The 12,015-nt window shown below is 42.1% G+C and overlaps 1 protein-coding gene across 3 annotated transcripts in view; it reads right to left on the reverse strand.

Annotated features, from left to right (window-relative positions):
- Positions 1-12,015, reverse strand: part of LOC132875583 (myotubularin-related protein 3) — a 58,069-nt gene that overhangs the window by 24,480 nt on the left and 21,574 nt on the right. For all 3 annotated transcript variants that reach the window (XM_060912465.1, XM_060912466.1, XM_060912467.1), the window contains 5 exons: positions 8,658-8,818; positions 8,364-8,460; positions 2,714-2,827; positions 2,450-2,622; positions 2,232-2,366 (listed from right to left, as the gene is read on the reverse strand). In XM_060912465.1, the coding sequence (XP_060768448.1) occupies positions 2,232-2,366; positions 2,450-2,622; positions 2,714-2,827; positions 8,364-8,460; positions 8,658-8,818 (680 nt within the window). The remainder of the gene's footprint in view (positions 1-2,231; positions 2,367-2,449; positions 2,623-2,713; positions 2,828-8,363; positions 8,461-8,657; positions 8,819-12,015) is intronic.

A 12,015-nucleotide genomic window follows, 5' to 3' on the forward strand; every position in this document is an offset into this window, starting at 1 on the left:
ACTCACGGTCAATTTAGAGTCACCAGTTAACCTAACCTGCATGTCTTTGGACTGTGGGGGAAACCGGAGCACCCGGAGGAAACCCACGCGGACACGGGGAGAACATGCAAACTCCGCACAGAAAGGCCCTCGCCGGCCACGGGGCTCGAACCCAGGACCTTCTTGCTGTGAGGCGACAGCGCTAACCACTACACCACCATGCCACCCCAACAATAAATCTAATAGCAATTTTTCCGATTAAAGTGATTTATATAGGTAGCGGTCTGAGTGAACGATGTTGACATCTGTAACGTCACAATAGGAAGTCCATCAGACTCACCACCATTCCTGCTATACTAAAAAAGCTGACTGCAACTCCGATCCTCCATTTTGAACTAATTTATCGCCATGCTACGTAGAGGTGTTGCTGGCAGGTGCAGCAACATGACAGAAGGTGGATTTACATTGCATTCATGGCCCAAGAACATTCAAACTGCAAAGACTGACACATTTTGCAAGAAATTCACAGGCACATTGGGCAGCTATGACGTGGTCCCAGCAATTAAAGAAAAAAAGCCAACAAATTTTTTTTTTTTTAAGGGAGTTCAGTTGCACCAGTCCTCCTGGAGCATGAGCCGAGGGTTGTTGCTAAAACCCGGGACGGAACGTCACTTCGGCAGGGATCTCCCTGTGGTTGTTGCTAAAACCAGTGACGTCCCGTTCCGTCCCAGGTTTTAGTAATTGCCTGAGCCGAGCAGTAATGGCGGAATACACAGTATGGAGAGAATGAGTGGACCAGCCGTCTTCTTTCTAAACTGGATATTGCTGCCACCTCGCCCTTACGTGAAAGAAGCGAATGAATGGAGAACTGAAAGTCAGATCATTTCTAAACAATCTGCCACAAGATCGGCCTTCAAGAAGCAAAAACACTGACTGGTAAGCTCCAACTCTCATTCGGATATAAAACAAACACTTTTTACCTGCATTTAGATTAATGCATGTAACTTGTATCGTTAATCAATCAATGAAGTCAAAATCAGTCTTCGTTGAGCAAATCAGTAACGGTATTCATTTTTCACCATAAAGTTTTATTTATATGACTTGGTCTATAGCCGTCAAAGGCCTCGGCCTTAAAACCGGTTGCCGCTGTGACATCACGCATTCAGGGCTGGCTGGCTCAGCAGGGCGGCTCAAATGCCAACTTTGCAGGCGATTTTAACTCCATTTTTTTAATTCCCACTTATGCAGCATACAAGAGTCAAGGATAGAGATACTATCCACTCAGAAATGTATTTAAAAATAAAGGTTCTGCATATCTGCTTTAAACTGAACCAGGATAATGATTCAAGCGAGGATTCGACATCACTTAAATGTGAATCTGACCTTTGCCTTCAACACTAAAAGGTCACTCCAGCTACTATACATGCATTCCCATAACGCTGATGCCAACCTTGTTTCCGACCATTTCTAAGCCAAATCCCAAATGGTTCCCTGTAAACAAGCATGCACTACATGGAACAGTGTTCTTTACATTCTGTGCAGCACACCACCATATTTCAACCCCAAAGAGGAATGTGTAGTCCCACTCCAAGAAAGTAAACAGTGGGACAAACATTATGCTTTTGATACATTACTGATGTATAGTGAAGCGTATAGTTAACAATCACTAATGTTAGCCAAGTCAAACACTGATGGATTGTATCACATACCTGAACTACAAAACATTCTCCATTTACCTTGACAAATTTAGAGTGCTGTTCAGTACAGGAAAGTTACATCAAGATGACCGCACGAGCCAAAATGTTACCAAGGGAAGGGGTGGGGGTGTTAATATTCAAAACTACAGGTCACATTTGAGGAATAACTTGTACCAGTATACTCCAGTGCTGACATTAGGAGCCACTTCATGCATTTTGTGCAAATTAGCAAGTCTGTCATAGGAAATTATTTAGCATTTGCCCTGTATGCCCTGCTCGGCAGATAACACCCCTGAAATTTATCAAATGTATTAGCCAGAGTGCTGCCTTTAAATAATTTACGCGTTATGGAATAAGCAGCTCATCACACTGAATGTAAGGGACCGTCACAGACAACAGTGCCCTGTATCTGCACACGTTAATAAGCTGGCTTTCTTCCAGCTCATGCTGCCAATTTGCTTTAAGAGCAACATTTACCATGCTGATTTACACCATCCTGTTTACGTCAGCCAGGGACCCAACACGGTATACAAAAACTCAAGCAGGCATGTGTACCTGGGCATTCACAGCCACCCCCTTTGGCTCGATTGGCCACGGCGGCAGCGTACGACCTGGCATCCAGTATCAGTAGTTTTTGAGGAGGCGGCCCAGTTGGCTCCACTGCCCCATTGCCGTTAGTAACGTCAGAATCTAATACACACAAGAAAAATCATTCAGGAGGTCAAACATTCTGTAAAACTGATTACTGATCAGAAAGCAGCTCCTACGCTCACCTGAGCTGTTGTGGACACAGGAGTCATTGTTCAGATGTTTAACAGCTGCAGGATCCATGCCACAGGCCTTAGCAATGGACTGCACCAAGTTCTCATCATCTGAATTCCGCCAGCCCCACCAGCTCACCTCAGGCTGCCCACACCGACCAATCACAGCACCCGTGCTCTGATGTCTAGGGAAAAGTTAAATTCAGTATAAAATACAGGTGCAGAAGTCGTCGTCATCTGTGCCGGGAAATAAAAGGGTGTCAAGTGAGCAAACACCTATAAACAACAGCTGGGATTCTCTTCCAGGATCGGAATGCCGCCACGTTCTCTAGCTCGGTGTCTGTGACCCAGCTCGGCACCAAAATCTTCTCTGGGTAACTGGCACAGAGTCTGAAAAGCAAAACTCGGTCAAGGCACATTTTTCCATGTAATGCAAGACGACATTTTCTATTGTTCAACGTGTACCATTTACATAAAATAGAGTTTAACATCAAATCAAATCAAGTTTATTTGTACAGCGCTTTTAACAATAAACATTGTCGCAAAGCAGCTTTACAGAATTTGAACGACTTAAAACATGAGCTAATTTTATCCCTAATCTATCCCCAATGAGCAAGCCTGTGGCGACGGTGGCAAGGAAAAACTCCCTCAGACGACATGAGGAAGAAACCTCGAGAGGAACCAGACTCAAAAGGGAACCCATCCTCATTTGGGCAACAACAGACAGCCTGACTATAATATTAACAGTTTTAACAGGTATAACCCTCAACTGTCCTCATGGGGCCGTCCTTCACAGGAGTGGGGCGATAAAACTCCGACCAGACACAGGGCACCAGGATGGATCAAGCAGGTCCGAGGGGCAGAAGAGGCCAGCATCTCAATCCCAGGATAAACATGTAACTCAGAGGGACAGATGGGGGGGGGGGGGGGGGGGGGGAGAGAGAGAGAGAGAGAGAGAGAGAGAGAGAGAGAGAAAACACGTTGTTAGGTATGCCCTAAAAATGACAAGTATTAAATCTGTGTGGTAGGCTCGCAGAGACGAGAGTCTTTACATGAGGCATGACGCACAATGGCATGTTAATATGGTAAAAAATATATCATGACCTGCTCTGGCTGGATGCTTGATTGGGTGATGGGAGCACACTCCTCAGCAATGATGAGATGCAGATGGGACCCTTAGGCCTGGCCAAGACAATTCAGTTACATTTCACCGGGTCTGGGACATGCGACAGAATGTCTGACGGCCGATTCCCTGCAGGCTACGATAGCCAGTCGAGGTCCCCACCGTCTCCACCAAAAGATTTCCTGTTGACTCCATGTAACTCAGAGGGACAGATTTGGGGGGGGGGAGAAAGAAAACACAGGTGGTTAGGTATGCCCAATGTCACCTGAATAAGTAGGAACAGTATACATATTGCACCGAGTACAAGCGGGGACTCCGGCAACTAACTATGACAGCATAACTAAAAGGAGAGAGCCAGAAGGTAACACAGGCATGAGGGAGCCCCGGGACATAAAGCAGCCAGCCACTGCACCGTCAACAAACTCGAGTGAGCAAGCGAGTGGGGACTGACAGCATCCATACATCCCAGTTTACCAAAACACTATGTCTGAGGACCCTCCAGATCTACTCCTTTACCTCATAAACACCATTAACAAAAGGCTTGACTAAACAGATATGTTTTCAGCCTAGACTTAAATGCTGAGACTGTGTCTGATTCCCGAACATTACTTGGAAGGCTGTTCCATAACAGTGGGGCTTTGTAAGAAAAGGCTCTGCCCCCTGATGTAGCCTTCACTATACGAGGTACCAGCAGATAGCCTGCACCTTTTGATCTAAGTAGGCGTGGCGGGTCATAGAGGAGCAGAAGTTCACTCAGGTACTGTGGTGCGAGACCATTTAGTGCTTTAAAGGTCAATAGTAGTATTTTATAATCAATACGAAATTTGATTGGGAGCCAATGCAGTGTGGATAAGACAGGCGTGATGTGGTCATATTTTCTAGTTCTAGTAAGGACTCTTGCTGCGGCATTTTGAACTAACTGGAGCTTGTTTATGCACTTATTGGAACATCCAGACAGTAAGGCATTACAATAATCCAACCTGGAGGTAACGAAAGCATGGACTAGTTTTTCTGCATCATGCAATGACATTAAATTTCTTATCTTTGCAATATTTCTGAGATGAAAGAAAGCTATCCGGGTGATGTTATCAATGTGAGTTTCGAATGAAAGACTGGGGTCAATAATCACTCCGAGGTCTTTTACTGCTGCACGTGAAGAAACAGAAAGGCCATCCAGAGTTACTGTGTAATCAGAAAACTTACTTCTAGCTGTATGTGGTCCTAGCACAAGTACTTCAGTCTTGTCAGAGTTAAGCAGAAGGAAATTTATAAGCATCCAGTGTCTAATGTCCTTAACACATTCCTCAATTTTATTAAGCTGGTGTCTCTCATCAGGTTTTGCAGAGACATACAACTGTGTGTCATCAGCATAACAGTGGAAACTAATACAATGTTTACGAATAATATCGCCCAGAGGTAACATATATAGAGAAAAAAGCAGTGGACCCAAGACAGAACCTTGTGGAACACCAAACTTTACCTCGGTACGTCTAGAAATATCACCATTTATATCGACATACTGATAACGATCAGTTAGATAAGACCTGAGCCAGGAGAGGGCCATTCCCTTAACTCCCACAACATTTTCTAGTCTATCCAGAAGAATGGAATGATCAATGGTATCAAATGCTGCACTAAGGTCAAGCAACACAAGTAGCGAGACACAGCCCTGATCAGACGCCAACAGTAGGTCGTTTACTACTTTAACCAGTGCTGTCTCTGTGCTATGATGAGGTCTAAATCCTGACTGATACATTTCATGGATGTTATTCCTATGTAAATATGAGCATAACTGCTGTGCCACAGCTTTTTCAAGGATCTTGGAGATAAAGGGGAGGTTTGATATTGGCCGATAATTGGACAGCTGACAGGGATCAAGGTCAGGTTTTTTAATCAGGGGTTTGATAACTGCTAGTTTAAAGGATTTGGGTACATAGCCAATCATAAGAGAAGAATTTATTATTTTTAGAAGCGGTTCAATTACTCCAGGCATTATCTGTTTGAATAGATGTGTCGGTAAGGGATCTAGTACGCAAGTTGAGGCTTTTGATGTAGAGATTAATGAAAGTAATTCAGTTTCTTTTAGGGGAGTAAAACATTCTAACTGATGATCTGATAGTTATATTGTTAACTACAAGGTCACTTTCATTGTCTAACCTTAAATTAGTAGTTTGAATTTTTTGTCGGATATTCTCAATTTTGTCATTAAAAAAATTCATGAAGTCGTTGCTACTACATACTGCAGGTGTGCATGTGTTGATAGTGGACTTATTCCTGGTTAATTTTGCTACAGTATTAAATAGGAATCTAGGATTATTTTTGTTATCTTCTATTAGGGAGGAGAGATATGTTGATCTCGCAGCACTAAGAGCTTTTCTATACTTCAGGAAGCTCTCCTTCCACGCCAATTTGAACACTACCAATTTTGTTTGACGCCATTTACGTTCCAATTTTCGAGTGGTCTGTTTTAATGTGCGAGTGTCATCATTATACCAGGGTGCTAATTTTTTCTCTCTAATCATTTTCCTTTTTAGAGGAGCTACATTATCTAAAGTATGGCGGAATGTTGACTCTAAGCATTCAGTTGCCTGATCGAGTTCTGCAGGGGCTGACAGTGACCCAATCAAAGTTGACAGCTCTGGGAGATCATTTATAAAGCTCTGTGCAGTAGTTGACGTGAAAGTACGTTTAATACAGTAGCGTGGTGAGGTGCATATATTATTACTCAGACATATTTTGAATGAGATGAGACAATGATCTGAGATAACTTCAGACTGTGGAAGTATGACTATATTGTCTACGTTTAATCTGAATGTTAGTATTAGATCAAGGGTGTGACCACCATTATGGGTCGGTCCTATGACATTCTGCTTAATCCCGACTGAATCTAAGATGGACACAAACGCTGTTTTTAAAGGGTCTTCTGGGTTATCAAAGTGAATATTAAAATCTCCGACAACTAAAGCTTTGTCTAAGGAAATAACCAGATCTGAGATAAAATCTGCAAATTCAGAAAGAAACTCAGAATATGGCCCCGGGGGCCTGTAAATAATAAGCAATGGAATTAACTGGGTAGACTTATTTTTCGAGGCTACATACATTATATGAGTATGAAGAACTTCAAATGTATTAAATTTATAACCAGGTTTGTGTGTTACACCTAGATAATCGTTATAAATAACCGCGACGCCTCCTCCTCTGCCAGTTAGACGAGGCTGGTGTATATAACTGTATCCAGGAGGACTTGCTTCATTTAATGCTATATATTCATTTGGCTTAATCCATGTTTCTGTTAAACACAGTACATTAAACTCCTGATCAGTAATGAGTTCATTAACCATTAGCGCTTTAGATGTAAGAGATCTAATATTTAATAGCCCCACCTTTAGATCAAAGGTGCTGGCAGCAGCTGTACAGTCAGTCTGATCTAATTTTATATTGATTAGGTTACTGGAACAAACTCTCTGAAAATTTCTACCTTTTTGTTGAGCTCGGGGAACAGACACAGTCTCGATGTAGTGGGCCCTGAGTGACGACTCTGTGCAGCTAGCAGACAGTCGGTTTAGCCTGTTCGTCTGCTCCCTGGCCTTGGCTCTGGATTGTCAGAAATTAACTAGGCCTGTTCTGAGACTATGACCTATGCTGCAGGAAATGAGAGCAGCACCTTCCCGAGTGGGATGGATACCGTCCCGCCCTAACAGGCCAGCAGTGCCCTCAAAATTAGCCCAATTATCTATAAAGCCCACACTGTTTTCAGAGCACCACCTGGACAGCCAGCAGTTCAGCGACCATAACCTGCTGTAAGCTACATCGCCACGCCGCATTGGGATGGGGCCAGAGCATACTACAGCATCGGACATCGCCTTCGCTAATTTAAACACCTCTACAAAGTTACTCTTAGTAACCTCACATTTACACATTAGTGGTGTAAATCTCATGAGCACTCAGGATTCCATTTAAATTTTATTTGAAGAGGGCAAGAGATTACAAAATCCATTTACACATCTTGATTTTTGCCTTTTGTAACCAGTGTCTTCCCCTCAAGTATTAAGTCTATATATTTATTTAAAAAAAAAAAAACACACAATTCAAAAATATCCATCTTGGCTTATTGTGTTTGTTAGGGCTTTGGCAAGATGTCAGGTGTTGAAATACTACTCCATTTTCATGTTCTTTACATATTCAAATTTTAAAAGTTACATTTGAATGTGTAACACCACATTTGGCTTTTACTTGCCATCATAATTCATTATAAACATTTCTTAAACCTTCTGGCAAAATGACTCGTCTCAAAAGCAAACAAAACTTCCAACTGCAGTTAGTTAATCTTATTCTGTAGCTGAATCCCAAGAAACAGTTTATAGTGCACTACACAGGATGTATAAATGCCATCACGTCTCCTTTGTAGGGAGCATGTATACCAAGTCAAAAGGGGAGTGTAAATTATTCTTACATGAACGGATTTTTTTTTTTTTAGCCTTCAGACATTCAAGCTCTCCCTAAAGGTCATTTATTTTAACAATGACTATCTATTGGTCATTTCAACCAAGTGACGTTACCTTCTTTGGTTTACAGGAATAGCTAATGCTAACGTTTGCTCTGTACATGAAAGTGTAACAGTCGAGGCTCAGATGTTTGAATACTAAATGCATTTTAACGCTATAAAGAGAATCACGCACAAGTCAGTTTATGACACTGAAAGTCCGATTCTTAGTTGTGCAATGATGCGATTATCTGCCCCCATGAATCTCCCCACTGAAGTATTGACTTGTGATAATTGTCCCAAATAAAGAAAGCGGTCACCTGTAATTGTTGTTAACATCAGAGATTCTCCAGGCACTGTGGGTGTCAAAGCCCATCCTGCACACTTCATATTTAAATCGGTTCCTCACATGTTCTCCTGGAGATCACACAAAACACACACCCTCAATGAAACAAGGGCCAACTTCGCAAATTAGCACTTTAAACCCAGTCTCGACTTTCAACTTGCAGGATTTCCTCCCAACAACCCAAAGCGAGAGAAATTAGTCTCAAGTCCTGTACATCTGTATAATTATGCAAGACAGTGTGTGAGCAGAAGTGTTGTGTAACCTGTACCAGTGTGGCAATTCTTATGCAGGTCTGGCTCAGCTGGTGCGCTGGCACTGCAGGTGTGGAAGGCAAAGGCAAAGAGCTCGTTGAGGCGAGTGGGAGGGTGTACAGCTGCAGTGAGTCGCCGCAGCCAGTCCTGAGCCTGCTCTGACGCACTGAATTCACACCTGAGAACAGCATTCAGGTTCATTCTACACACCCCACACACAACCTCTTAAGACATCACTGAACATTAGTCACCGTGCAAGATCCTAAAGTGGTTTTAAAAACACCCCACCCCCATGTGTAAAAGGGGTCTGCTAATTCAGGAAGCAGTGAGCATACGATTGCCTATTCGAGCATCTGGTCAATATCTAATATGGAGCAGTAGACAGACCTGTTTACCCCAAATTTGCCCTGTCAGTAGTCTTGCAGTATCTTGTCAGTAGTTTTGGTAAGCTGTCAGTAGGAATTTTACTGGGGTCCAATCTATGTATTGTATCGAAGACAAAAAGTAGAAAGCAGCCTATTAGATAATAGTCCTCATTCAAGTTGAAAGTAAGTGATAGATTACATGAACAAAGTTTAAAAAATTAAAATCTAGCACCGGTCTTATTTTTTCTGTCAAGTTAAGCACCTGTGAGAACCAAAAAGCAAACCCATGTAAGATTCTAGATCTGCTCCATAATCCTCATATTACCAAGCCTAGACTCTAAGGTCTACTTGTTGACTCCTCATACATTTCATTATCTCTGAAATAACCAGAAGACTAGCAGTAATACTTATTTAGGATGCTACAATAAGAAAAAATACTTCAGAGACCATAAGGCATGGCCACAGATCGTGATGGGAGTCTTTATATTTTTGCGACGACTTCTGGTATTTCTTTGCAGGACTATCAATAATGCCATCAGCCTTTCGCTTCGGCGGCCGCCATGATTGTGTGCTCAGAAACCAAAGTTGAAACAATGGAACCTTCCCACAATGTAACGTACGGTAAACGTGGCTTAAACGTGATTAAACATGGCCGCGCCCATGACTATACGATCGATGTTTGAGTCCCACAATAAATGATAGTCATGAAACATTTGGCAACATTTCGGCCATAAATCGTAGTTTTTGGACAAGAATTCGTAGTCCGTATTTTGTTTTGAAAAATCGTAGGGACTACGGACAAATCGTAGGAGTAAACAGGTCTGAGTAGAGTATAGCTTTTGTGACAATTCACAATAATTGAAAGTGTATATTATTCAGGCTAAAAGAGGTTGCTGTGAGCATCTGGTCAAGCTCTACTAGACCCTAACGCTATAGTAGTGCTTGAAAGTTCAAACCCTTTCAAAAATTCAGCGAGTTTCTGCATAAACAACAAACACAGTACTTTAATACTTGCTATACTCTGCTAATGTGTACAGAAACCACAGAATACTTCTAGAGCAGGCCAAGTTTGTGTTCTGCAGACTGTTTTCATGATTAGAACACCTGCTTGTGAGGCACGTGCTACTCCGTTACCCTCGTGTTTCCATCTGCTTCAAGACTGCTGCATGTCCTGGCTCCCTGTTGGTGGAATGACCTTCCTATCGAGGTCAGAACTGCCGACTTCCTGACCACTTTCAAGCACAGACCGAAGACCCACCTCTTCATGCTGCACCCCTCCCCCACTTCCCTGCCCAATGCACAATTGTGCAGCAGTCTCGACCAACCCAGGCTGTGTAATATCTAGCCTGGTCATGATGACTTCGTGTTAACACTGGGGCGTTATCCTTGTCGATTTAGCAGAACCACGGCAGCTCATTTGTATACTTGGCTTGTTTTCCTTGACTTATTTCCACAGAATATTACACCAACCCTGTGTCCAAAATGGCTCTCGTTCACTACTCCCTATATAGGGAATTACTATATAGTGAGCTCATTGGTAAAATGAAAAAGTGCTTTGGGACACTTCCATCATTACTATCACACATTTAAAACATGCCAGATCAGGTGACTAGTGGATTTTCAAAATAAATACATGCATGTATTTTGTGATGCATATATTATACTGAACGTATTCCCTGCATTAATTTAAAAAAAAAAAAAAAGTACCTGCATCTTTAAGTTCTTTTGAAATCAAGGCTGAAAACCTTCTTTGCAACTACCTTTTATTAAATCAAATTTGAGACTCGATTTCTTTCCACAATGCATGATGGGATATACTGCTTGGTTAGTGACTACCAGTTGTACGCTTTGTGATGCACTGTGGGATACCTTGAGTGCACTTTCTAGGGTGTAATAATCCTCACTAACGTTTCAGACAGCACTACAAAATGGAGCCCTCACTATATAGTGAGCGATTTCGGACACAGGGCAAGGGTTACTGTTACTTTTTCAGTCGGCACTGAACTTTGTGACATCACTCTGGCATCTGCTAAATGCAAGTCAGTATTTGGTGCTTGAGTCCATTATCGTGAAAAATCACCAAACTATACTTGACTGGTACCATATTAAGAGATGCATTTTTTTTTGCTCTCCCAGCTATTAATCAAATAGCTCTTCATGAACCCTTACAGCATAGCATTAACCTTAAAGCCAGGGACCATTTTAAAAGGCCTAAAACTCATAACACCCACTCCCTTTAACTCCAGTAGATCTAGACCTATATGCCTACTATAAGTCTATAGAACATCAGGCAAATTTCGTGTTCACAAAGATTCCAATTCATCTTATGCCAATTTCATTATTGTCTTGCACATGCAGGACATGTTTAATTAGCATAAAGTTCATACTTGGGTTCTGTTTTAAATATTTTATCACCTGAATAAGTGCATTGTTATAGCTGAAAGGATACCAATATCCAAACTAGATCAGTACTCTCACCAGAACATGATCCACACATCGCATGGGAGCATCCATTTCGTGTGTTGTCTTAGACTACGTTCAGACTGCACCCTGAAACGACCCACATCCGATTTTTTTTTGCCCATATGCGACCTGTATCTGATTTATTGACAATCGGAACGACACAGATCTGATTTTTTCACATGCGACCCAGGCCGCTTGGATATGTGGTCCTAATTCCGATGCATATCCGTTATTTTCACATGTGACTGCAGTCTGACCGGACAGGTCGCATTCATGCGACCTACACGTCATCAACAAGAGACAAACGTCACTATTCTGCATTGGCTAATCCCGCCTCTTTGGTGGAAAACAACAACATTTGTACAGTTTTCAGAATTTAAATAGACTTTTATAGAATTGATCAAGCTAATGGTGGATTTGGTAGGGACCTGGATGTTAAATCATCCTGTATTACAAGATAAGATTGTTCGGGAAATTTCCAGTAATTTGACACCTTCGGTCTCATTAGTCTGCTGCCCACATTAAATCAGATTGTGTGAGTTCCGCC

Source organism: Neoarius graeffei, chromosome 28 (assembly GCF_027579695.1).
Source record: "Neoarius graeffei isolate fNeoGra1 chromosome 28, fNeoGra1.pri, whole genome shotgun sequence".
NCBI classification, from domain to species: Eukaryota; Metazoa; Chordata; class Actinopteri; order Siluriformes; family Ariidae; genus Neoarius; species Neoarius graeffei.